Genomic DNA, 27,434 nt, shown 5'->3' on the forward strand with positions numbered 1-27,434 from the left:
CTAAGGTTGCACCAACAGTCATGAAATACCAACCTATTAAGCAAACAAGAATTATTTAGATTCAAATATGTTTTAGTGTTCATAGATTGTATGCTAAATAAATTCAAAAATAGAAAATAAGCAATAAGTACCACATAACTTATCTGATTTTGTTAATAAGCAATAAGTAAAACATAAACTTAGTGCTTTAAGCTATCTCATGACTAAATTAACTTTGCTTTTGAATCATCCTCTACCAAGAAAAATAATTGGAGGAGTTTGAAATGAAATTGTCTGATGAAGAGCCATACATAGAGGTTTTTCTAAAGATTTTACAGTAAGTACATTTGATAGCAAACTTAAATTATACAAATTCTTAAACTCAGTTAGCAAATTACAAATGAAACAAAATCGACAAAAATATAGTTTTAAACAGATATTATAAAGATCCTCATGCTGTTGTAAATCTGGAAATCAAACATTTAAATAGGAAGAAATTAAAGGAAAACTCAAACTTGCTAGAACCAACAGTGGAGGGCAGGGCTGGGCGTCGCCGGACGTCGGAGGGGTGAAGCTCGGAGTTATAATAATCTGCCTATTGGTTTCAGTTTAAGAGGAACAAGAGGGAGTGTTTCAATTATAGGGGAAATTGGACTTAAAGGAAAGCTCAAAGTTGAACTCACGCAGAAACGGCGGCAGAGCTTGGGCCATCACCGGTCGCGAGCAGGGCTGGGCCTCGGAGGAGTCAGGGAACCGAGTCGTCGCCGCCGGATCGCGGTGGGTCTCTGCGTGAGTAGGATCCGCTGGAGGCCGTCGAACTTCAGTTCTAGAGGCCGTCGGGGAGGGGTTAGGGCTTCGAAATTTGTCGACGAGGTGGAAGACGGTGCCAGCGGACGGCGGAGGTGGAAGATGGCGAGAGGTTAGGGCTTGGGCGAGGCGGAAGAAGGCGCCGACGGATCGTGGATGGTGGCCGAAGGTGAGAGATTAGAGCTCCACGTGAGAATGATTTCTGCGTGAGTTGTGTTCTCACGTGCACGTGCAATGCACATGCTAATCTTTTAAATGATTGTTTGTGATCCAGGGATGGTGCAAGGAAACTGATGCAAGGATCCGCGCTGTTGGATTCCAGTCAACTCAACGCGCCGAGCAGGAATCTACCTTATTGGCGGAGGCGATGTCTTACTACCTAACTTTACAACCCATCCATTCACTCGATGATCAGGACCGTCAACCTCGTAGGGGAAAGGCTTTTCAACGGCGCTCGGGAGATGACGCTCTGATGTTGGGTGTACAAAAAAAAGACTTAGATAAATCAACAGTCGTCGCTTCCGCCGACGGTTTCCACGTTTGAACTCGACAACTTGGGGGCCCGAACGTTGTCTGAGAAATGAACATAAAGGTATACGATGGGTACGAAATTGTGTTCACGATGGTTATCGAAAAAAATATTCACAAAATGGCAGTAGCCAAGCGAATAAAACCGACCCCGATCAAGTCATCGGCGTCGGCGCCGGTCTTCGTCCAAATCGTGCGAAATCTGCAAAGTTTCTTGCGGCTGATCGAAACAAAAAGGCTTTACCAGATCCTGGGCGGTATTTCTCTCTCTTTCCTCAGACTCCTTAGAGGAAGAGGAGAAGAGAGTGAGCGATGGCGTACGGCGTTGACGGGGCGACCGGCAACGGAGCTGGCAACGGGAACGGGATCTCGAGGCTTCCCGGTCTTGGAGGCAAAGGGAAGTATGGGAGAATCGGAGACGAGCTCGTGGAGCACAACCCAGAACGGGGGAGCGAAAGCAGGAGATATGTCTTCGCCTGTGCTATCTTTGCATCTCTGAACTCCGTCCTTCTGGGATATGGTGAGAAAAACCTCTCCTTTTTGCCTAAAGTTTAGTTTTTTTTTTTATGTTTCCCTAGATGTATTTTGAATGCCATGTGGAGACTGGAGATGTAGATGGAGGTCTCTCGGATCTGTCATATGCAACGGCATTTGTTAGGTCTAAATTTATGATTGCATTCATATCCGTAATTGCCAGATTCTGCCATTGACTAACCGGAATCTAAGAGAGGTTTCATGTAATTGCACAGTCACTGGTGCTCTTTGAGCATTAATTAGATAGCACTACAAATCATTGAATTGGTGATGCTTTTTTACTTTTTGATATTAAAAGTTTCCCTCAATAAAATTCTGGAGATATACTCTTCATGCCTGTATCATTATGGTAATATGCTATCACGCAACTTTACTATGATGAAGTAATGTCATATTGTGCTTTCTCTGATGTTAAGAATTATTTGTCGAGTTCCTTGGAGCTTGATTCTGACAAAGGCCATGCATGAATAAATGCTTATCCAATAATATGATCAATAATATTTTATTATATAATTTTAGTAGATACATTATTTAATTTTGATTGTTCCTTTATCTTTCATCTCCTTAATACCATACTTTGTCTGTTTACCTTGTGAAATTTATCAGAAACACTGTTTATCTTGTTCGCTGAAGATATTGTTCCCTGTTGGGCAGCAATTGATTTTATTGTTCAAATAGTAAGCTCCTTAGGTGGAGAATGTATTGTGCAATTTGCAATGTCTCAAGAGCTACTTTGAAGACATGATGATAGTAATTTCTTTAATTGCTTTAAGGAACATTGTAGGCATTAGAGATGCTTTGTGTTCTTAAATATGTTGAATATAAAGCATGTCGACTTAACTTTTCTCCTATTGCCTATTTTTTTAGATGTGGGCGTTATGAGTGGATGCATCCTTTTCATTCAAAAGGATTTGCACATTACAGAAGTCCAGCAAGAAATCCTTGTTGGGTGCTTGAGCATCATTTCCCTTATAGGTAGTTTAGCAGCTGGAAGAACCTCAGATGCTATTGGCCGTAAGTGGACTATTGGTTTAGCTGCGATAATTTTTCAAATTGGTGCTGCAGTAATGGCCTTTGCACCATCTTTCCGAGTGCTGATCATAGGCAGGCTTTTGGCTGGAGTCGGAATAGGTTTTGGTGTCATGATTGCACCTGTTTACATTGCGGAGATATCACCTACTGTTTCTCGAGGATCTTTCACTTCCTTTCCTGAGATTTTTATCAATCTTGGAATTCTTCTTGGATACATATCAAACTATGCATTCTCCGATCTTTCAGAACACATAAATTGGAGGATAATGCTTGGCATTGGGATTCTTCCATCTGTTTTCATTGGGTTTGCATTGCTTGTTATCCCTGAATCTCCTAGATGGCTGGTTTTGCAGAATCGAGTAGATGAAGCAAGATCAGTGCTAATGAAGATAACAGAGAATAAGGAACAAGTTGAGAAGAGATTGGCTGAAATAGAGGAAGCTGCTGGTGGTGCAAAGGGAACAAAGGAAAAGGCTGTGTGGATGGAGTTTCTAAGTCCATCCCCGGCACTTGGTAGGATGCTGATTACAGGTATTGGCATTCAGTGCTTTCAGCAAATCACTGGTATTGATGCGACTGTGTATTACAGCCCAACCATATTCAGAGATGCCGGAATCAAATCTGATAACAAGCTGCTTGCTGCAACTGTTGCTGTTGGCTTTACTAAAACTGTGTTCATCTTAGTTGCAATCATGCTGATCGACAGAGTTGGCAGAAAGCCTTTGCTATATGTTAGCACTGTCGGTATGACTGTTTGCCTGTTCACTTTGGCACTAGCTCTCACACTGCTTGGGCATGGCCTGGTCTCACTAAAAGCAGGTCTTTTGGTGGCAATACTATCTGTCTGCGGAAATGTGGCATTCTTTTCTGTAGGAATTGGCCCTGTTTGTTGGGTATTGAGCTCTGAAATCTACCCTCTCCGTTTGCGTGCACAGGCAGCTGCATTAGGAAGTGTAGGAAATAGAGTAAGCAGTGGTATGATTGCTATGTCTTTCCTGTCTTTGTGCCGGATCCTTTCCGTGGCAGGAGCCTTCTTCATTTTTTCAGCAATTTCAGCAGTATCTGTGATATTTGTATATGTGTATGTTCCTGAAACCAAAGGCAAATCTCTAGAACAGATTGAGATGTTGTTCCAGAGTGGTAGGGAGTGGCAAAGAGTTGAAGTGGAACTCGGTGACGTCGAGCATTTGGTGCAAAAGGAGCACATTGACCAGCGCCATAGCATCACTGTTTCTTAGCATCATTGTTTCAAGAAAGTTTTATTATTGCAGTCATTCAACATGATCCTATCATTTTTTTCCCATCATTCCTTCAACTGTGCGCTTGCTGCAAAATATCCAGCTTGAAGGATTTGATCCAAATGGGAATGTAGCAGTGCTTCAACAGTGTTTACTCGAAATTTGGATTGATTCTCATATTTATCTGGATGTCATTCTAATTATAGTACATTTGATTACAGAAAAGAATGAATTGTAGCCAAATACTCTCAAGAAGGTTGAAGGCAAGAGCTTAACAGCCACCTGCCATTGTTTTCTTTCTGGCTTTCAAGTGTCAATTGAGCTAACACGGTACATATTCTGCTAACACTCATAAAATGCTGATTTTGGAATGGTTCGACAAGAAACTCATTCTTTTCAGTTAGATTGGTGAGAACATACCAAGCTTTTCATCATCATCATCCAAATTCTAGTGGCATCCTCTATTTCATGTCTAACCATGGAGTGCACATGCTTCCACATTAGGATTCAGTCACGGTCACTTCGACTTGAACGATTGCCTCCTGCGGTGGACTCTTAATAAGGTTCCACATAAGCTATCTTTAGTTGAACAACGAAGTAAGCACATTTTCATTTCCTCTAAGAAGATCTAGTATCTTTGTTGCTTGTTCAATGCCTATGATTCTAACAATCACTACAGTTGTTTCCTTACAACATGTGGTGTTCCACGAGTATAGTTCTCATTGGTGAACATCTCGTTACCCACCCTTTGTCGAAGTATCATCAACCTTGACATCTCCGACAACATACACATCGCCAATGAACATTATGCCTATCCTACTGTTCTCTAAGATAACACACTCAATATCACATTCTACTCTAGTCACTATTATGCTCTTTTAGGCCAAAGAATCACAGAATTGTCTAAGAAGAAACTCCTTGTCGAGTTATTATATGAGTTTTGAAATATAAAGTAAGACTAAATTTAGTTTGAACTTGGGCTAGTAGATTACGAAATATCCCAACTTCGAAGGGCGTATTTAGAAAATGGGCCCGATTTAATATTGTAGCAGCCTTGCCCTTCGTATTATACCGTGTCGTTTTTTACCGCCTTCGGAGCAGGCCGATATAATAAAATAATAAATGACATGATTCCGACCGCCTGGCAATGGCTCACTCTTATCGCTTCGCCGCTGCTTTATATATGCATAAATATCACTCGCTTGCCTTTTGTTTGTTCGCCGGTTGCCAAAAAGGGGGCGAGGGTTTCGGGGGCGAGGGGAAAGGCGATGTCTTCTTCCTTCGACGATGCCTTCACCGTCGGAGACGGCGGCGACGATGAGGAGGTTTCGACGGTGAGGACTACCACTCGTCCCTTCGACGACGACGACGACGACGGTTACCTGGGCTACGACCCCCGACTTCCGTCGCAGCGCTTCGACGCCTTCTCGCCCGCGTTCTCCCCCTCCGAGGACGTCGGTCTCGATGACCTCGATGATGCGCCGTCCGATGGCGCTTTTGGACTCCACGACGTCCCCGTCCGCCACGTCTCGGGCGAAGACGGCGGCAGCTTCCCCACTTCTCCCGTGGGTTACGGCTTCCGAGGGGAAGCTCTCCCTACTGACTTCTCGGATCCCGTGCTGGAATCCAACGGGAAGCGCTTCGGGGAGGTGGATCACGACGGGGTGTTCTCTTCGGATGGGCCGGTACTGCCTCCGCCCACCGAGATGGAGCCGGAGGAGGGTTTTCTCCTGCGGGAATGGCGTCGGTGAGTCCTTCCTTTCACGATCTGCTTGCTTGATGCCCTTATTTCTTCTGCATTTTTTTCATATGTTGATTCTGGCGTCTCAAGTTTCCACCTTTTAGCATATATTCTTGTCTTGAAGTGTGAAGCCTGGTATTCTTATATATACTTTAAAATTAAAAGTTGCGAGCATAGATTTTCCTCTCTGCGTCAATCAATCAAGTTTGTCTTTTCTCAGAAGGAACTTGATCTCCGTCTATTTTTTTCTTTCTATGTTGGACATTGGGATTTTTTTCCCCTCGTTACGACTCCATGGTATCTTTTAGAAGTTGTGTCGAGTGAAAGGATCTTTTATGCAAAGCGACAGTGTTTAGTAGAACAATTTTATGTTCTTCAGGTTTTGATGTATGAAATCCCGAGTGCCATTTCAAGGTTCATAACTTTATATTGCCTATGTGTTAGCAGATCAAATAGTCTAAAACTTGCAAGATAAGGCGAGGCTTAGTATGACCCATTGGTGAAACTAGTTGCTTCTATAAAGTGATCCATCGTCTCAAGTGCAAGCTTTATATCTTTCAACTGTGGTAGCCACCATGTTGTTGGGTTGCATTCTCATTGCATTCTTATGAGAATGTGAATAGGTCAATATCAAGACTTTGAAACTCGTTGATTCAATAAGGTCAAGGAAGACCCTGGATAGAAACTATAATTGCATACTTTTTGTTTATACTAATTCATGCATTTTATTATTCAAGACAATGGACCGCCTGATTTGCTCGGTCCAATTGTGCATATATTTGAAGAACTGTTCATATAAACTTTGTCGACTATGGAATAGATCTGCAATATCATGCCAGATCAAGTTAAATATTCAAGCTGAATCTTCAGTGAGAATGATCCAGCCACTTTTTGGCACATACTTTAAAGATTAGATTGCTATCATTATCCTACATATTTTTGTTTCATATATATTTTTTTCATGATTAACTCTTTAAGATTTAGATTTCTATCAACACAACACATTTTGTCAAGTTGCATCTTACCTCACAAAATTCATTTGGAGCATTCTTTTTACAAACTGTTCAATTTGAATTGAAATGGATTGCAAACAAAAAGTACAAAAGAGTTTGATTACTCTGCTGGTGTGATGTTGTTTTCATGTTATATCTTGGTTTTCTGGAAGAACACTACAACTTTTGCCTCATCTATGTAGGCAAAATGCAATCCTACTTGAGGAAAAAGAATTGAAGGAGAAGGAGATGCGGAACCAGATTATTGCTGAAGCTGAAGAGTACAAGATAGCATTCCATGAGAAAAGGAAATTGAATTGCGAGACAAACAAGGTCCAAACTAGAGAAAGGGAGAAGGTATCAGTTACCAGATTATTTACTCTTTTTTTTTTTTTGTAGGATCAACTAATCTACACGGACCAACTTATCGCTTCTTTTACACAGCTATTCCTAGCACATCAGGAGAAGTTCTATGCTAATGTAGACAAACATTACTGGAAAGCAATCACGGAGCTGATACCTCATGAAATACCAAACATTGAGAAAAGGAAGGCCAGGAAAGACCAAGACAAGAAACCCTCAATCGTGGTCATCCAGGGACCAAAGCCTGGCAAACCCACTGATCTTTCAAGGATGCTGCAGATTATGATAAAGCTCAAGCATGATACACCGCCACATCTGAAACTGGTTCCACCTGCCCCAGCTAATGCTGTGGCTGCTGACGCCGCAGTCACCACCGGAAGCAAGCCGGAAACAGCAACTAGTGAATCATCTCCACCTGACAGCACCGCAACTTAGAAGAGACAGTTTTAATGACACTTGTTTCAGAATAAACTATGTGAGAATCCTTGCAACCATATCTAAACCATTCTTCATGGATGCTATTCTTAAGGTTCGTTTTGACACAGTTGTCAGAACTGCTTTTTTATTTGCCTGCGTTGTTTAACATAGTCAAGAAAATCCATAGACACTCTTGAAATTTCTACTTTCTTTGCATGATTACATCGTAATATATACAAACATATTGAGGAAAATATATTGATTACAAACTTGAAAGGAAAAAAAAATAATGAAAGTCTCAGAGTTCAAGACATGCTCACCCGAATTGTGTTCTAGGGTTGGAATTCTCCATGAGACTCATGAAAAGAATGTCGCATGCTACCCTGCTTTTGCGTTGATGCTCATCTCGGAGATATTTCAGTGAAAGTAACTTGACTCGAGGTGAATGGGATGGTTGTATCAGTACTCGTGGAATACTTCCGCGAACTGTTGGAATTTTTCGCTCTGAAGCCCCTAATAAATTTTCTCGAGTCTTCTTCCATGTAACAAGGGATGGTAATCTCCTCATCGTTAAGTTGCACCGGCATACTTAGCATGTCTACCACTTGGAGCATGGATGGCCGCCGCGCAGCTGCTGCTTGTGTGCAGAAAAGTGCTACCTTTGTATACCTCAAGACTTGTTCTTGGGGGTACTCCTCCAGAGCCGGATCTACCACCTCAATAAGGCTATTTTCTTCAAACAAACTCCATACCTGTGAGTGAATGGCAACAATATTCAATTTGAATGTTTGCAACTAAAGCATGTACGCGATGATTAACGATACATATAACAACCACCCACTGAGCTAGAAGGTTGTAATTTGTACCAGAAAAATCAAAGATTTGTTCATTTAAAGGTGAGACAATGATACCCAAGACTAAATAGCACATTGCTAGTAGAAATTAGTCCTTACCCATTCCAAAAGTGGTTTCCCGCATTCTGAAAATGACCTTGAGTTGCTTCTGCCAGTAATTATTTCGAGAAGGACTACTCCGAAGCTATATATGTCAGCTTTCTTGGTTAAATGTCCCTGCAAAGCATACTCAGGTGCCAGGTAACCACTGCATCAAACATTAGCATAATTTAGAACCAAAAGAGAAACAATTAAGTCTATGAATCGATCTCCAATGAAATAGTGATGCTGGCTAATTTAGGCGTTGCCGGTTCAGGAATTCATTCTGGCTCGATGTTAGCTAATCTGACAATATTGAAAGCATTACAGAAAATGGTTGCTATAGTATGTTATTTATTACAAGGAAGTAGTTTCATCTAATTTGCTGAATTTTCAACTTGAATTGTATTCCACTATTTGTAATTGTCTTACGCCAAAAAAAAAAAAAATACTAATTTTCGAACACGATTCAACTCCATTTGTTTTCCCTCAAGTTGTAGGTAGCTGCTCAGTAAATCACAGAACCAACTTGAGCAAATTTCAACGTACCTAACATTTTGTAATAATACCTCTAGCTATAAGTTTATCCTTGAACTAAGAAATCCTGAGAGCAGACTATTAGATCATAAATTGCTATTACATCTTTAGCAAACACAAAAAATGTACATATTTCATTTCTGTGGCTTTATGAAAACGATGCTTAGACAGTGAAATTATGTAAGACAATTTTTGAACAGTTGGTGGTTGGTCATGCATATATAAATGGATTATTTGTATAAAGAAGTGAAAAGGTTAACCAAACCATACGTTGTTCCTGCTACGCGTGTACTGATGTGAGTAATATTATCAGGAAATAGCTTGGCCACACCAAAATCTCCAATCTTGGGGGCAAAATTACTGTCGAGGAGAATATTGCTAGGTTTGATGTCTCTATGAACAATCGGTGGTACAAGATCCTCGTGAAGATGAATAATTCCCCTGGCAATTCCCAAACAAATCTCTGACCTGATGTGCCAGTTCAGCTTGCTGGCATCACAGTTTCGACCTAGAACATAACTAACAATCAAGAATGAAATATATGTTCAATTTATCATCAATCTTCTGAAAATTTCGTATTTACCCAGTAATGCACGATCAAGACTACTATTTTCCAAGAATTCATATACTAAAATGCGGTTACTGCTCTCGACACAGCAACCAATAAGCTCAACAAGGTTTGGATGCTTGACATTTGTAATGACATCAATCTCAGTCAAGAATTCGCTGACTCCTTGCCGAGATTCTGTGGAGAGTACCTTTATTGCAACAACTACTCCATTCATAAGAACTCCCTGGTAGAATAATAAAAACAAATTAAAAATGAATCACATTTGGGAAACATTTTGCTTTTAACCAACATCCATGAGTTTGGAAAGAAGTTTAAATTTCCAATTTATCATAAGGTCAACATAAGCTTCCACAACATAGTTATTACTGTGTTAGTAAGCTTGCCTGAGTAAAAATAACTTATGCATGCTAATTGGAGCACAGAATGGCCAGTAAAATGATGTGATGCTAACAATCATCTCAGGTTCTTCACTCTAAAATTCAACAGTCACTATACCGCAAACTGTATAAAGGCAGTTTATAAAGATGCAATTACATTTCCAGATACACACATGATAGGTTACTCTTGAGAGATGCCAAAGGAACTCAGATTAATGCATTATCAATGAATCAAAAAGAATATAAAATCCCAAATGCAAATTTCCCTAAGAGAAACTGTGATATTCTCTAACTACAGTGTCAAAAGCTCCCGCAATAAGATTTCCTCACTTACCTTGTATACTGTTCCAAAACCACCCTGGCCAATCTTGTTGCTTGGATGAAAATTGACTGTAGCTGATTTTAGCTCAACGTATGAGAAAAGTCTTATATTCTTGACTGATAAAAATCCTGAACAGAGAAATAAGGGAATTAATGAAGCAGCTTACAATACAAACACTAATGTGGAGCAAAAATGGAATTAATTGAATAAGATGTTTAAGTGACCTATGATAAATCTATAAATTACCTATAATCACATCATTTATACAAGTGACAAGAAGTGCCCAGTTTGAATATGTTTAGAAGACTAAATATGTTATTTCTAAGTTGTGTGGTTAGTCAGAAATAAGATCCTGAGATAATAGGCTCAAGGATCATGGAAAGGCTGTGCTGAGTGAGATTATCTAAGAAATCAACGGTCCGTTTCCTGTCTGTTTAAAAAATTGTGGTAAAATTCTATTAAGTTAAAAATATTTGGAGCACTCACAACCTACCAATTAATATATTCCCATTAACATATATTTACCTGGTAATTGTCCAGTACCTCTCAGTGTAACTAAAGTTGCATGAAGAAGACAGAGAAAATTACATACAGAGTTGTCAATCGGTGTTTATCCCAACTATTGGGTTCAGTCAAATGAATTTTATCTCTCCATTGAGCTTCAAAAATATGTTACAATGCACATAACAGTCGATTCTACAAATTGCTTTTTGGTGAGATGATTCTCTAGAATTGAAAGCACTGAATATTCATCTTCACAGAGCTATGGCAAATTACAAATTTTTGTTACCTAGAATATCACAGGCCTTAAATAAATGAAAGAAAATAACATAAACTAATTGTTGAAAGTGATAACCGTAAACAGTTTAGATTGCTGATTGCCGCAGTTGATTACCATTGGAGCGCTGTTCAGTAGGCTTAATATGTTTTTTGCAGGAAAACAAAGCACCAAAACAAGAACAACTCATGTTCACTTATTTCGGTCACCTCCACAAATAATAATTCTGCATGTTGCCTCAACCTGACATTATTATGATCTTTCAGAAAAGAAAAATACAATGGTTAGTTATCTCAACAAATCAAAGCTTCATATAAAGAAGTTCAGCGAATTCAAACATCATACAAACAGTTTGTTTGAGCATAAAGTGCATATCCATAGTCATCCAAATGCGATTACCAAGTCAATAAGAATGACTTTAAGAGAACATGAACACAAGAGATTGGAATGGACGATGATGCTACATAACAATAGAAATGGTACCTTAGCTGCTGCAACAACAAGACTTTCACTACGTTCTACTGTAAGCGAATAACATGCAAAGCTTTTTTTTTTTTTAATGAACCTGTACATCTTAATCTAGATCACAACCCCAAAAATGGTGAACAAAGGCGCATTTCACTACACCATCTCAAAAGTCAGCTCGCAGTTGTTCGGTAAAAAGTGCAAACAGCTCGGCGGTTTTTTTTTTAAAAATCTCATTCTTACGAAAGAAACATTTAAGAAATCACGAATCACACTCGGAAGATGTATATTATTCTCCTAAAACATCGAAAAGACCACAAAATCATAGAAACTGGCAAAAAAAAAAAAAAAAACCTCAAATGGAAGTGTTTGAGATCGAACCTCTTTCAAGATCCAATTCCCTCGGCGCTGTGACGACAGAAGCTGACAATCGATGCTTTTGCCTATTTTAAACCAGTCGTCTCCGCTGATCCCTAACTCACTGAATCCGTCAAAGAGGGATTATTCAAGGCATGAAATGTGGAGTTTTACCAGAAACCCTGACCTCGAGTACCCGCGTCTCCACTTAATACCCTTCGATGCGATCATTTGCCCCAAGGTAACGACAGCGACTAAAGCGACGCCCCAAAACGACCACCAACCATCAAACTCCAGATCGCCACCGAGGCAACGACCTGAATCCGAATCAGGGTACAATTCTGGGGAGGGAAGTCCCAAGGACTAGTGCACGGTAAAAACGGGAGCTGCCGGTTTTTTCTCGGCCATCGGTGCGGCGCAGATCGCCATCCGGCGGTGGGAGATGGTGACGGAGAGTCTTGTCGTTCCCATCTGTTCTTTTGGCAAATATGAAAAAAGTCGCCGTCGATAATGTGAAAAGAGCACCCCATTTTAAGAAAAAGTAGAACAGTGCGTAATATTTTTTTCATCTCAAAAATATTTTTATCCTAATATATATAAATTAATTTCAAATAAAAACTTTTTAACAATTTATTCAATATTACTTAAATTTAACTAAAATCACAATAAAAAAATTAATATGAAATTATTCATTATTTTTTAACCAAATTAAATCAAAAAAACAATTTGCTTTATTCAGCTACCCCATGAAACTGGAGCCGTTGAGTGCTATCTGCCAAGTTTAGACACTTACCTTTTTATTATGCTTCAAAGGTTATTTGAAACGTTCTTTGATAAATTTCTGACTATTCCGAATAAAACCCCCCAAAAAAAAAAAATAATAGAGAGAGGTAGAAGAGTCAATTCAACTATCTCAAGATTGGCTATCCACATCTCTAAGTCAACAAAGTTGAAGTAAATATAAACGAACAAATTTATCTTGCTCTTCCTCATTTTCTAGGCCTCCACCTCTGCACATTTGAATACGATACGCTTAAATTACATTTACAGAAGAGTTGCTCAGAAATGAATGGCCGAGGATGATACGCTATCAATAAGAACAAGCCATTAGTCAATACTATAAATGTTTTCATTGCAGCTAATATGGACAAAAGACAGAAAAAGAATTAGTAAAAGTGATAGATCTTAGTTCATATGGTCGAATGATCAAGACTAGCTTAGCAAAACTAATACACGCGAGCAAACTTAGCCCACAGATAATTAGGATTCAATTGGTCCCATTCTTTAAGCCTCTTCCTAGACTCCCAGTTCAGATCCTCATCCAGCAACACTCTTTAACTTTCTTAGGCGAAGAAATGGAATTTATACATCTTCCTCAGGATCAAAATCTCTAATCTTCACTTCTGCGTCTTCACCGAACTGGATGCAATTGTCAATATACGATAACACGTATGCAATACTGCATTCAGAGAGTAAAACAAGTTAGACGCATCTTTGAGGATGCTTCTTCGTAAAGCCGAATAATAGGTCGTACAGGCCAACACCTACAATATGATTTCGACGCTAAACTAGATAGATAAATTAGACCATTTTGAAGTAATATATTAGAAGAGATTAAAAAAAACTATTAGCGAATTAAAGTATTAAGCACATCTACTCGAACCATCCTTCTGAGTCACAGAAACTTTCAGTCGACCCTACCTAATGGGATAAGGTTTAATTGTTGTTGTATTATGCCCTCTCAAAAAAACTAGTCGTGCATCTAGTGTCACACTCGAGAGGATGCAAAATTGGGCACAATTATCCGATGTTCTAGAAGTAAAAAAATGATGTATCTAATTGGGAATTGAGAAATGTATGGTATTAAACAGAGTCATGAGAACCCACTTCCTAAGAAAATTTCAATACACAAGCAAAAAGAAGAAATCAACTATGCGATGGAAACTTGTTATTGCATGTAACATGATGACAGTCAAAATATATGTCTACATAAGAATCATAAAACCTGATATATGGTAGCATAGAGTAGTTTCATTAGTGAATTAAAATGACACTGTCTCAATGTATCCTCAGGGTCTGACTGGCAGTCCCCATTTCAAATATTGTTTTAGGGATTCAATTTTCACTGTCTGCCTGCCAGCTTATTAAGTATAACTTACAGATAAGCATAAAAACAAGAACTTTACCTGCTATCCTTCCTCAAGTCAAGGGGTATGAAGTTAACCATGCTGAAATCATCAATCTGCACAAAGTGCACAAAATTAAAACAGATATTTGAATAAATAAATAACAATACAAACTTCACAGATTCAGCTTGTACCAGGAACCTTAATAATTTTCTTTCTCAAAGCTACAAGTTGGTATTATTAACTGTATTCATTAACACTTCTAGAATCACCAGTATTCAAACTGTAATATACCAAGATACTGTAAGTTTAACATTTTTTACTATCCTATGAAGTATAAACAAAAATCCTCTACCGCTTTCACTATCTAAAATATGAGCAAAAAACATTGAATCAGTGTAGAAAGCTAGTCATCATAAGCTGAGCAGGAATAAAAATAATATGATATTTAAAATGATCACTCTAAAATATACTGCTCTATAGGATTAATATGCATCTCAGTTGTATGAGCATTCCAAACTAAGTTACTTAATCAAAGATATTTAATTTCCATTCCCTAATTTTAAAAAACCTAAATTGTGCATATCAAGAACAATTTGATTTACATTCTCCAACAAATTAAGCATCAATAGATTTACAACAGATTGCCTATCAGTATGGACATAACATGGAAAGAGATGGTAGAGCTAAGAAAATGATTCAAGTAGAATGCAAAAAAGAAAATAACTGGTGATTAAAATTTTCTTTACTCATACCAGTTCTGCCAAAGCCTTGTTTAGCTTTGCAAATTGAGGAGCCATATGCTGATTCAATTCAGACAGTAGAACTGATGCTTCAGGATTTAAATAACTATAATCCAAAATTTTGAGATGAGGACACAACTAGAAAAATAATAATAAAATAAAGAAAGAGCCAAGTAAAATAACCCACTCATTAACATCCTTTTTGTTTGGCACCAAGTCCATCTTTGAAAGAATGTTGACATGAGGTAGTTCAAGTTGAACCATAGCAGAAAGAGACGCAAGACAACCACTTATATACTTTGTCACATCAGTCATGAACTGGAATAGAAAAAAATTGTTCCATGTGAATTTTCAATAGAAGAAATTTTCTTGAAGAACAGAGAAAAATAAGAACAAACCTGTGAATCAAGCAAGTATACAGCACAAACATTGAAATTCTTACGCTTTAGATGTTCCACAAAGTTCTTTAAAGCAGGGACATGGGAAAAGAGTTCAATCTGACCTGCGGATCATAAAGCAATGATATTATGTAACAACCAAAAGTAGTATGCACACCCTATGCAAATGGCCAATAATCATGAAAGTCATGGACATTTTGAATGGGATCAATATGAATTATGAATAAATAACCAGAGTTATCAATGTCTAATGATCAAAAAATGATATACAAGCTGGCAGAAGTTAAACTCAAATCAAATATATGGGAAAATACTTGGGGTTGATACTTTGGGAAACCATTGTACAGAAAATCTAAAATAAATTGGTGCACATCTCCAGATCCAACAGGGTAAATGAAGGGCCACCGACTATAAAAACAAATAGACACCCTTTTTTTTAGGATTTCAAACTGCAAGAAAATAGTACACAGCTTTGACTACAGTAATTTCTTATGTTAGTCTGAAATAAGCTGGGGCAAAAAATTCGTACACTCCCAACTTATGAATGAAATTCATCAACATCATCATTGAGCTCTATTGGATGTAAGGTTAAAAGAAATTAAATTTCTTTTTTATTACATTAACTAAATAAACTTAATGAAATTGCCATAAGGTTTCATTTTCACAGGCAGTACATCTTCTCAACATATTTAACGGAAATTATGCCTAATTAACCCAATGAGATTAAAAAAAAAAAAAGAGAGAGAGAGAGACTTTGGTCATCACCTTTATGGAAAATAAAGCCTATCAATTTTATTATCATCCACAATTATTACCTGGACAGTCAAAAATAAGATAGTCATCATCCAAATAGTTCTCAAGCTCATCTGCCAACCAATCATCTAAGTTATCTTCAAAGTGTCTGAAATTGTTAAAGAAAAGCAAATAAAAATTACAATACAGTAATTGATTTTTTTGATAAAAAAAATGATTTAACTAATCCAAAAGGACTATATCTTCTTAACCAAGAAGACCAGAAATAATAACAGAATACAGGATGCTCTATGCTTACTCTTCAAAAAAAAAAAAAAAGGTTCTCTTTTCTTCAAAAAATAAAAAATAAAAATTGTTGAGACCATTTTTCATGGGATCACAATGAATGTCTCTATCACAACGAATGTTATCAAGGTTTTGACTAACTTCTGCAGTATAAGCTTCCGCATTATTTCTAAGAAGGGAATTGAGATTAAGTCACCCATCACAAATTTTACCACACTATGATAAAGGTGTGAGAACATGCCTCAGAACTAACAGTCTATCATATATAAATCTTTTATGATGAGAAATCATACCCAAAAAAAAAGGAATGAATATCCATATATATACTGCAAACATTAGAAATTTAAACTAGGCTACCAAAAATTTGTGTAATTCCCAAAAAAAAACATAGGGGAGGTTTAAAAGGTAATGGAACGAAGTGAAGGATACTCCATGCAGTAGAGAAGCCCTCCATTAGGGCCCAAGCCAAGTTCCTCCGTAACATCATCCAAAGATATGAGCTCTCTAATATCTGCAGGGGCATGACAGCAGATGAACGAGTCAATCAATAATCAGTCAGATGCACAATTTAACCAAGAAATAGAGATGGAGAAAAGGAGAACGTGCCCATAGCGACAGGATAGTTGAACTGTTCAGCCGCTGGGTCCAAGTTCACTATATGAATAGTCCTTCTCGCAGCCACGCAATGTTCGTATAAACTAGAACAGTAGGTCGACTGGAGTGCTAGTAGAAATGATCAGCGAGAAGCAAAGAAAAAGGAATTAATGGTTCGGGAAAGAAACAGTGCATTACCTTGCCGCTTCCAGCAGGTCCGATGACGAGCTGCGCAAAACCCATACCGAGCGGCTCCGATTGCCTACAAACGATAACTAGATCGGTCAATCAATTGATCGAGCATTAATCGCTAAACCCTAAAACCCTAAGTTTTTGTTGTTGTTATCGTTGCTGTTGCAGAGGAAAAGAGGCAAGGATAAGAGAGGTAGCCTCTTGTCTTCTCTTGATTCCGCCGGTGTTCGCTTTGGTTCTTGCGCTTCTCCGGCTCTTTCGATTTGAGACTTGAAACGGCCGCCCGTCTGTCGTAAGAGGCGGTCGCGTGTTCGACGGAAGAGATCTCGACGACGTGATCTCGAACCCTAGGGCGGCAGCCGAGAGGTTATAAAGTATCTCTAGCTATCGGATATAATAAAATGTAAAAAATATTAAAAATTTTAGAAACTTCCTTTTTAACATATTTTATAGGAGAACTGTACTATTTTTTTATAGTAAATAAAATTTAAGTTTTGAAATTTTCTCCTCTTTTTTTTCCGTCAACAAAACAGTGGATAATAAAAAATATTTTTATAATTCTTTTTCCTGTAATCCTTTTTTCTTTCTTGGACCGCAAGGCAGCCGACACCGCACCACGCTGGTATTATTGATTCCCTTCTTTCCCAATCACAGCGCCCGCTGAGATGACCAATATAGACGAATAGCAAATTGATTTTGCAAGAGATGGCATCTAGCAACAACAAGAAGGCACTCACAAGTCACAGCTAAAGTAGTTCAAATAGTGACCACTCTGTTTCCTTTCTATTGATCACGATGTTTCACTTGTAACTGGAATCGAATACTCACCAAGTATAACAAGGACAGTTTCCAAGAATGACCACAATCAGACCAATCAGTTTGTGTCTGTGTTCTGCGATTTGCGAAAGGTTAACAGTGAAGTGAAAGAGCATCTTCTATCTGTATGCTTGTATGAGAAAATTGAGTTGCACAATGCATTGCACCATTAAAAAAAAAAAACAAAAGGCTGGAGTGTGTGTTAGGGGAGGATGCCTAAAGTATACGACTTCTTCTGAAACAATAGGCGGTCAGTGTTTGCTCACGCAGACGAACAAGGCAGCTCGTCCGAGGCTGTAGTAGGTTCAGAATGTTGCGGGATAGGTTTAGGTTTAACTTCAGTTTGCGGCTTTGGTGGCCTGTTCGGTTGAATTTGGTTGACCATCTCTTGTAGAACATTAAACTGTCAAACAATATCGAATCAGCTACAATGGAATGGCAAATATACAAAGCAAAATTGAATAACATAAAATAATGCCACAGAGGCAGGAGTTAAAACTTAAAGGTTCAAACAAAAACAACTTAGTCGCAGAATTATCTCATTAGATACTCTTGAATCTGTTAGCTTCCCTACATGTGCTATTTATAAATGGTGATACTCAAAATGTCAATCATCCAATTTCATGATGACACATGTAGAAACTAGCTGAACTCTGCACTCCAAGTGATTAAGAGTTAAAACAATCTCCTTTAAGAAAGATTATCATTAAATATCCATTAAAAAGAGAAAATTAATACCTTTTAAGTTTGCTTACTTGGATTGAAAGTCCACAAGGGAGAGAGAAAGGCATAAAATTCCATATGAAGCTTCATCATTATGTACATATTTTGGGTGAAATCCTTGGGGAACATGTATCCAAATTTTGGCATAATCTTATTTATGAACAAAAAGAATTGTGTTTGAGTCTGAGTATCCAATGGGCCAATTCGAGATGGCATAAGAAAATTTCATAAGGAAAGTTAATAACTAGAGTCCAAATTGTTTTGTTGCAATATGATAAAATTTACCTTCCTCCAGGGTTCAAAAGAGGATTTCATTATTTCATGAATTATTGTGAGGAGGCTTGCATATTTATTTTTCTGAAAATTACACAATAGGGAAAGGGAAGTGTAAAGCCAGAGATGGATAAAAAGCAGCTAGGATTCATGGTTGTAGTAGTCTGATTGTTCGCTAACTTGCCTCTGAATGATTGATTGTAATTAGAAATATCAATGTGATTGCAATGGGGAAGTTGGATCACAGAAAAACGTACAACATTAAATATGCTCAAGAAAAAAATAAATAAATTTTGTCTCCATGTATGAATGTATGTTTGTTTACTTAATACCACATCACCACCGTCCATGTATCTGATTCATATTCAAACATCATTCGGTGACCAAGTGGCAATAACACTAACAAGCACTGAAGTTGAAAGCACTAGGTATCTCCATCCATAAATTTAGTTACCTCAATAAGGTAACCTTTTTTTCAAATCGTATTAGGACCTATCGGATTAGGGTTCCCAAATTAAAGTCAAAGATTTTCTTAAATATACAAACATAACTGCATATTATGTAATACATTTAATTGTTTCAGAAGATTTACTTGAACTAGAGGTGTAAATTGAGCCATGTACAGCACGAGCCAAGTTGACATTGATCGTGGAGTGAGGCCTAACACACCAAGCAGGTCTAGACGAAGCACTAAGGTTGCAGTGCGGGACCAAGTCAACCCAAGCATCAGGGCCTGATTTTTTATTAATAATATTATAAATATTGGATATTTTAAATAGTATTTAATAAAACCATCAATTTTAATTTTTATAATTTTATAAAATAACATTATAATCTTTGTATTTTAAATTTTTCAAATTTTTAGATTTTCCCCCTTTTTAATTTAAATTATCAAGGCCCATATGTTGAGCGCAGGGCAAGGCATACGCCTTCTCCAGACCAAGCCAAGCATGGCACAAAAAAGTGAGCCAAAATGGCTAAGCGTAGTGTCTGGACTAGGCATGGGCCATCTACCCCTCAAAGTTGAATACTTAATTATTCCTAAACTAAAGGAGACATGAACTATTATATTTTGATAGTCAGTTCTTTGAACCTAAAGGGGTTAAGGGATCCCTTCGTCCATCAGTTTAATTTAAGTAAAAAAGTTTCAACTTCTTAGTACTTTTAGAACACAAAGTGTTTCTGGAAGATATTCCAGGTAATTAAGATTTTCAAAAACATACCTTGAAACCACAGCCAGAAATGCAGGCACGGAAGCATTCCTGCATGAATACAAAAACGCATCACAATTTCACTGAAGATGCAAGAATATGTGATATGGGAAGTAAAAAATAAAGCAGATATAATGAAAGCCAATATTTGGATACAAAAGAATCTATGCAACTACATACAAGATCCACTGTCCATTTACACAATCTGGAAATATAAGATATACAAATACACAATAAATACCAGCTTTTCACAGAATGAAACATTATGTAAGTTTTTTGAAATTATTATATCACTATCCACGTGGTATTCTGAAGCAATTTGAGCCAACATATCCACCTATTTCCTGTTTTGGAAAATAAAAATGGTAGGCCAATGAATTTTCCGTAGCTATTTAATTTTAAATGGCACTATCAGATTGTTCTCAGGTTGGATATCTTTAACTAGGTTCATTCTATTATTATTTTAGCTCGGTGCCTTAATGTTGAATGTTATAATACCTTTTTCCATGCAGTTTCAATATGATAACTAATTAATTTTCTTCTCCTTTTGCTCATTCATCATTACAATTATGAAATGCACAGGAAACAGAAAGTTGGAAACAAATGGTTCAAATATAAGCTTGTAACTACCTGGGAAGGCACAAATGTTAAACTATTGTATGAATTTGACTATATCATTCAGATTTTACCCTTTTCTACAAAATGCTAGTGTACTTCAACAAAGTCAAAATGTGCCTTCCAAAGTTCACTTTTTCTGCACAATGACTCCAAAGTTTCAGTATAGCCAGAATGCACCTCCTAGATTTACACCCTAGTGAGGACATACTCCGCCAAACAAGAGTATAGTTATTGTAAATTTTTACCCTGGCTAGGGTTTTGTAAACTATATGGGTGTAAATAATCTAGAGTTTGTAAAAGTATGGGGAGATTTTGACAATGTAACAACTCTTACTATTGCAGGAATTGGATAATCAAATTTTAGAATTTCTTGATACTTGAATGACGCCCAAAAAAAAAGGGTTCTGATTTGAGATGAGTGGTATTCGCTAGATAATAGTCTCAATTCAGTTAGTCCTACATTTCACATTTAATAGGCAATTTGCTGGCAAATGAATGTCTGCGGACACCAGTGATCAATGCTGTAGAAGCCACAAGTAGACTTACAATTCAAAAAACCACATAGCAGCTTGCCTAATAACATTTTAGAAGTATATAGACATGGAGAAATATCATTCAATTTCAATATTTCTGAATGATACTCCATTTCTTCATAAATAGAAAAAAATATTTTTTTATAGAAAAATAAAAGAGTGATAAACAAAAAGGTGAACTTACACTTGCAGTCATTCAAATGATTTGGTTACAAGAAGCTATTATACAATTTGACATTGCGAGTTAGTGACTGGTACGGTGGTACCAGCATTATTTGCATTTGAATTTACATTTTTCCATTTGCCTAAAACTGACTTGCAGTTATCTGTCACCAAAGACAACCAAAACTTGCAAATTATGCTGCAATCCTCCAACATTCAAGTTTGTCCCCGATGTTAGAATGCTGGTTATAGATTAAGGTAAAGTAATTATACTAATATTTTAATTTTAGTTTACTGACAGCATTATATCGTTAGTTTCACTTCGGTCTAACTTTGACTGGACAAAGACTAGGGTCTTTGGTTGAGCTTCCCATTGCCAAATTTTTTTACCCAATACTGGTCAAAATAACATAATTACATACTTTTTATTGATCATCTCTTCTTCAAAGAGCTCTAATTAACTTTCAGATGAGCAATGTGTGAAAGTGAAAGTCCAAGTATAAAATTCAGACCAACTTTTAAACAATGATCTTACTACGTTTAAGATCTGAAACCCTAAATCCTAAAATAAGCAAAATTATTGTTAGACAATACACAGATCTTAAACTTTTTTTTTTTTGTCTTCAATGCCTTGCTGAAACCATGAGTTTTGTTTTTATCATGAAACAAGGATCCAGTAACATAGGTCCTGTAGTACACTTTGTCCTCTATCATCTTTTATTCCATTCATTTCTGTTTGTTCAGTAATAACACTCACTGCGTTCTCTGTCCATGTTCTTTGTTTTTAATGTTTTATTTTCAGTTTCTCTTTTGATTATAGACAAACAAGCAGAATTCCATTTCACTGGTCTAAACTCACCATATTTTCTCCCTTCTCAACTGATCACTTTTTCTGGTTTAGACAGCATGAAAACATGGGGGTCAATTAAATGATAGCAACAAGCTTCAACTCTAAATAGAATGCTAACAATGCACAACAGTAGAACCGATGATAAAGTCATTATTTTAACTATTTTTCCATAAATGTAGGTCCAAGTATGACTACTTAAAGCAAAATGATCTTAGATTATCATGACTGACAAAGAACAAAGCTTAAGCAGTACAGTGAAAATGCAAGTGACATATTGAGCATACCCAAAAAAGTCACAGCAAGTTATGTTATCTCCACGTTCCATAAATTATCATGAATTAACTATGGGCATATCTAGAGAAGGGAATCTTGGATACATACCATAGAGTAATTATCATGCCCTGGAGATCTGTCAATATAATAGCTCCATTCATGGTCCTTCAAAACAGGGTCCTTATAGCATATCTCATTGCATTCATCCTTACCTGAAAATCCACAGAAACAAATGATCTTTCAGGTTAAGAAATATGGAAATGGTAGATTTTTGAATTAACAACTGAATAGTGCTTCCCAAAATTAAGTTGCTTGAAATGATTGCCCTTTGGATTTCAATCCCAAGAAGAGCAAGTTGCAACTTACAGTATGTTTCACATTCCTAGATGCGAAGCATACATTTCCATCATGCAATTCAACACTAAACAAGATCTAATTCACAAGCACAGAGACAGGGCAGGGCAATGGGAAATAGTTTGACAAAGATTATTATCACTAGGACAAGTTTAAAAGTGAAACTGCTATTACCAGTTAATTCATCAAGTAGATAAAGTGATTTCTCACTGACCTAATCTCCAGTAACATATATCAATAAGATCAAGAAAAAGAAGTGAAGAAATGGGCATGCTTACATTCTTCCCAGGTCTCTCCATCAGAATCACACCCCTTCTTGCAAAAGATTCTCCCTGCGTTAAGCAATAATCATTTCAGATGTCCACTGGATTCTTCCAAATGGAGAACAAGACATCAGCAAGAAGATCTTGACTATTTGCATTCAAATAGTGAATGAGAAATTATTCACACCTAATTCCAAGAAACAGTGAAACATCAAGCTTATATTTGGCAGATATCATCTAAAATCTGGAGAACATGAACGCAGAAAGATGATAGACACTAACATGGAATCTGAACAAAATTAGAGTATTTCTTGGTGCAGAAGTTGCCACAAGGTGGAGTCCAATCCTTAGGGAACATGTTGCCACTGCTGACTTCTCCCCAAGCTAGCAAATTCTTGATCCCCACCTTTGAAATGGGAAGATGCAAAGATGAGAGAAACAAAACTGATATCATGCACCGAGCAAGTTTTTCTTGGTTGTGGATAATTTAATCGGCATATATGTGTATGTGCCGACTATTGAATTATATTGCAGAGAAACAAGACAATGCACACCACATGTCCTCACACAGGATTATCAACAAAAAGACATTATTATCACACAAACATAATAAAAGCAATGTCACAACATCAGTCCTGAGAACAATCAAATAAAAACTATAAAAAATCCACTAAATTATTTCTCATAAATTAAAAAATGCATAACAAAATTGCTTGGAAAAAAAAAACAGGCATATCATGCAAGATTTCAATGTTGGTAGCAGTGATGCCTCATAGCAAGAGTAGCAATAGTATGTCTAACAACTCACTTCATACTAACTTCAGGATGAGTACAAGGTAAGAACCGAGTCTCCCATAAGAAAACAAATAATGATAGAAAAATAAAATAAATAAGTTGAATATATTTTTCACTATCTTTCAAATTTATCTGTCTCTACATGAGTTCCTAACTTTGTCATGAATCTCTATGTTTACTTGAAGGTGGGGAGACTCTTATCCAATCGAAAGGATTTGCCACCCATTTTTGAGCCCAAGAAGGTCACTTAGGCTGTTAGGCTGGAATATCTCTCTTTACTAAAAGGGGTTTGGCTATTAGGCTGAAATATCTCTCACCGCCTATGGGGGCCGATACAGCTGTTAGGCCAGAATGTCTCTCTCATCCCAAGGGGTGCTTTAGCCGTCAGGCCCAAATATCTCCCTCAGCTTAAGGAATCGCTACTCTTAGGATGGAATTTTAAAACTTTGTGCTCCCTAGTCAAGAACCAACAATACCCAACAATCATGAATCACCACAAAACATCATGTGATCCACCATGTATGACAGAACCCAAGTAACATATACTTGTTTGTGTCCCAATATCTGAATATGAAGTTCCTAGGCATGCCCTAACTAATATCATGTGATAGGTATGCTATCAAACCATGCAACAGATACTTATGTTAGTGCACGTATTTCTGATAATAATATAAAAAAATAGTTACTAGCACACTTTAACTGAGTTACAGTATTATATTTGTATCAAAACATAAGGACCAGACTTAATCCATGCAATCATAATAAACCTGAAAGGAAGAATGCATCAACTGTCCAAATTTCTAATTTTGGAATCTCTAAACTTGATAAAGTGGTGCACTGCACAAGAATGCATAAGGAATCCAAGACAAGTAACAAACAACACAGGAGCTAAAAAGGTCAAAAAAGAGTTTCTACCAAGTTAGGATTTCAACCGAAGTCTATCCATCACATTCTCACAAAGATTTAATCAACACAGGACCTAACATCTCTACCAAATTAGCCATAGGATGCTCAAATTACCCTCAACACAAAATATTGCTAAACACCTCATACCTCGAACTCAACCCAGTGTCTAACAACTCTTGACATCACCTTATTTATTCAAGTGATTGATGTCTATCATCTAACACCATAGTCACGAGTCAAACAGTGTGAGATCATGATCACACTAAAGAATATTACATTCCACTTGATAACCAAAGATTCTATCACTAGATTAAAGTTTGGCCTGATGTCATGATCCCAAAGTGGATTGTATTGACTCAATACGTAGGGTAGGTCAATCACAAAGTGTAAAATCATCTCACTTTGAGACTTAATTTAAGACTCACCTCTTTAACTTCCAAATCTTTGTGACAAGTGCAACACACACAACATATTTGAGTGTGGTTGCATATCGATGACACACATCACAATTCCACACCAAGAACACCCTACATTGTATTGTTAGAGTTGAGTCCTAATGATGATCCCAATCATAAAGATCATTAAAACCAACTCACGTACTTAGCACCTATCACTCAACCAACATTAAATAACAAAGGCTGCACCAGCATTCATGATGGCATAAATATTAGCACAACAACTCAATCCACCACACAACTCACTTCAAGCCTAACTCAAGTCCAAGATCTAGGTTTTAGGACCACTTCATCCCCATGCCTAAAAAAAGGCGTACAAGTAACCCTTGATCTCTCTCGAATAACAATGCAAAACTTCCCTGGTAAAAGTTTTAGTCTCTACGATGGGTACGAGGTGAAGAAAGATAATTTTGAATATATCCATATTAGGAATATTTTCACCATAGGACTTAAAAGTAATGCAATATACAATCTGCATCCTTATTAGATTGCATGCTTGAAATGGCAACACAACATAGTTTCATATGCAGCTCCTAACTAGGGCTATGATCTCACCAAACCATATCGATGACAGAAACTGAAAACACAATACAACCCAATGGAAAATGGTCAACCTCTTGATGAATCCTCCTCATTGGCTAAACTTTTGGTTGGCAACCCTAACTCATTGTAAAATACTTTAAGCAACAGGGAGGATCCTACCTCGAGCTGGAGGATTGTTGGCACCGAAACCTATCTTAAAGTCAATATCCTCCTCCTACCGCGGCTGCCCTGATTCAAACAAAACAAAGAGTTTAGAAAACTAAAATGGCGAAGACAAAAATCACATTTGATCCCATTTCCTTGTGGGCTTACCAAGATATTGATCACAAACGAAGAGGATAAAGGGGATTCGACACGCTGCAGCCGCTTTTCAAAGGCTACAATATATACTCAGCTTGCTCTGCCGGTCATCGCGAGAGGAGGCGTGGCCCACGGCTAGCGCGGTCAAGGGAAGCCACCGAGATGAATAACACGGCGAGCTGGAAATCGCGTAAAGGGGCTCTTCTACAGATCCCAAAACCCAGGGGGGAGGGATCTCGGCCTTCTGAGTGACGCGGAGGGGACGAAATCGCAGCGACCTTATCTCGCGAAGTAGGCCTCGTCGCGGTTAAATGCTAGAGGAAGCAAGCGCTTACTTCCCAGATCTCTCGGAACAGACGAAGGCGCCTCGGATCGCGGCAAGGGAAGGGCGGCCGGCTTTCGCGGCGACGCAGTCGAGCGACGAGGGAGGTTACGATCGTCCGGTGGAAGACGAACGGAAGAACTATTCGTTTTTCTCCTCTCTTCTTTTCCCCTGTTTAAGGGTACGGTTACAATCTTAAACGGGTTTAGCAACTGATCACTGTTCTTATCGGGTTATCGGGTGTTCGGGTTTGGATCCATAGACAGAACAGAGGTTACAATTTTTTTTCTTAATAATTAAAAGAGAAAACACATAAAAGAAGGCTCACAGTCACAGCGGACACTTCTCTTACTCTCGAAAATGATTGGAGCATCTACGAGCTATATCCGCAGCTGCCGTAGGCTGCAAAACACATTGGAGAAAAAAAAAATTAGGGTGAATTATAATTTACCCCTGAGGTTTGACTTAAGTACGAAATAATCTTTATGATTTCAAAAGTAACAAAAAAAATCCCTGACCGGTAACATTGTAATATTATAACCCTTTGATGCTGGGAATGCACACTAAAATACTGATGTCATCATAAATTTCTTTTTTTGGATAATAATACCCTTATTATGCTGTGAATTTAAATCCGGGACAATACTACCCTTTAACAAAAGAAAGGTAATTGCAAAACAACCTCATATATAAAATCATTGGTCAATAATTCCTTGGTTACTCAGATGTTTCTTAGTCTTGTCGATCGGACGCTACTCGGTTGATTACTTGATCGGGCATTGCCCGACCGGAGACACCACTCCCAATCGGGCGTTGCTAGGTCGGATGCTTCTCGCTTTTGCAGGGCGGATATCCATTGGTCTTCTCGACCGGGCATTGACCGATCGGAGGCAACCTTCCTGTCGGCTACACGAGCCCAGATCGGCTACGCAGGATTAGTTCATCAGGTTATTTTGCAATTACCTTTCTTTTGTTA

At 37.7% G+C, this 27,434-nt stretch overlaps 5 protein-coding genes and 1 long non-coding RNA gene across 14 annotated transcripts; 2 read left to right on the plus strand and 4 right to left on the minus strand.

Annotated features, from left to right (window-relative positions):
* Positions 1-309: 309 nt before the first annotated feature.
* LOC121973646 lies at positions 310-1,174 on the minus strand. The gene is made up of 2 exons (XR_006109693.1): positions 663-1,174; positions 310-574 (listed from the first exon to the last, which is right to left on the minus strand). It is a non-coding gene; the product is annotated as an uncharacterized LOC121973646 (long non-coding RNA).
* A 198-nt stretch (positions 1,175-1,372) lies between these two features.
* On the plus strand, positions 1,373-4,414 carry LOC121971068 (probable polyol transporter 4). Its single transcript, XM_042522155.1, has 2 exons — positions 1,373-1,834; positions 2,716-4,414. Exons 1-2 carry the CDS (start codon positions 1,627-1,629, stop codon positions 4,116-4,118), a joined length of 1,611 nt encoding a protein of 536 aa, XP_042378089.1. The 5' UTR covers positions 1,373-1,626; the 3' UTR covers positions 4,119-4,414.
* An 898-nt stretch (positions 4,415-5,312) lies between these two features.
* Positions 5,313-7,841, plus strand: LOC121971071 (clathrin light chain 2-like). The gene is made up of 3 exons (XM_042522165.1): positions 5,313-5,865; positions 7,055-7,208; positions 7,296-7,841. Exons 1-3 carry the CDS (start codon positions 5,387-5,389, stop codon positions 7,647-7,649), a joined length of 987 nt encoding a protein of 328 aa, XP_042378099.1. The 5' UTR covers positions 5,313-5,386; the 3' UTR covers positions 7,650-7,841.
* Positions 7,816-12,470, minus strand: LOC121971069 (putative serine/threonine-protein kinase). 8 transcript variants are annotated; one of them, XM_042522163.1, is made up of 8 exons: positions 12,158-12,470; positions 11,995-12,079; positions 11,266-11,391; positions 10,383-10,498; positions 9,684-9,894; positions 9,371-9,608; positions 8,585-8,732; positions 7,816-8,383 (listed from the first exon to the last, which is right to left on the minus strand). In XM_042522163.1, the coding sequence occupies exons 3-8, from the start codon at positions 11,336-11,338 to the stop codon at positions 8,033-8,035; spliced, it is 1,137 nt and encodes a 378-aa protein (XP_042378097.1). In that variant the 5' UTR covers positions 11,339-11,391; positions 11,995-12,079; positions 12,158-12,470; the 3' UTR covers positions 7,816-8,032. The 8 variants fall into 8 exon arrangements, with proteins under 8 accessions (XP_042378097.1, XP_042378095.1, XP_042378096.1 ...); XM_042522161.1 differs by having other exon boundaries at positions 11,266-11,407; XM_042522162.1 differs by having other exon boundaries at positions 11,995-12,086.
* Positions 12,471-13,077: 607 nt separating this feature from the next.
* On the minus strand, positions 13,078-17,423 carry LOC121971072 (GPN-loop GTPase 3-like). The gene is made up of 10 exons (XM_042522166.1): positions 17,260-17,423; positions 17,068-17,131; positions 16,882-16,990; positions 16,705-16,786; positions 16,053-16,138; positions 15,238-15,341; positions 15,027-15,157; positions 14,852-14,945; positions 14,157-14,212; positions 13,078-13,429 (listed from the first exon to the last, which is right to left on the minus strand). Exons 2-10 carry the CDS (start codon positions 17,110-17,112, stop codon positions 13,333-13,335), a joined length of 804 nt encoding a protein of 267 aa, XP_042378100.1. The 5' UTR covers positions 17,113-17,131; positions 17,260-17,423; the 3' UTR covers positions 13,078-13,332.
* A 470-nt stretch (positions 17,424-17,893) lies between these two features.
* Positions 17,894-26,651, minus strand: LOC121971073. 2 transcript variants are annotated; one of them, XM_042522168.1, is made up of 7 exons: positions 26,149-26,651; positions 25,996-26,059; positions 23,420-23,543; positions 23,153-23,206; positions 22,629-22,732; positions 20,097-20,135; positions 17,894-18,280 (listed from the first exon to the last, which is right to left on the minus strand). In XM_042522168.1, exons 3-7 carry the CDS (start codon positions 23,493-23,495, stop codon positions 18,140-18,142), a joined length of 414 nt encoding a protein of 137 aa, XP_042378102.1. In that variant the 5' UTR covers positions 23,496-23,543; positions 25,996-26,059; positions 26,149-26,651; the 3' UTR covers positions 17,894-18,139. The 2 variants fall into 2 exon arrangements, with proteins under 2 accessions (XP_042378102.1, XP_042378101.1); XM_042522167.1 differs by having other exon boundaries at positions 25,996-26,064.
* Positions 26,652-27,434: the final 783 nt, after the last annotated feature.

Source organism: Zingiber officinale, chromosome 4A (assembly GCF_018446385.1).
Source record: "Zingiber officinale cultivar Zhangliang chromosome 4A, Zo_v1.1, whole genome shotgun sequence".
NCBI classification, from domain to species: domain Eukaryota; kingdom Viridiplantae; phylum Streptophyta; class Magnoliopsida; order Zingiberales; family Zingiberaceae; genus Zingiber; species Zingiber officinale.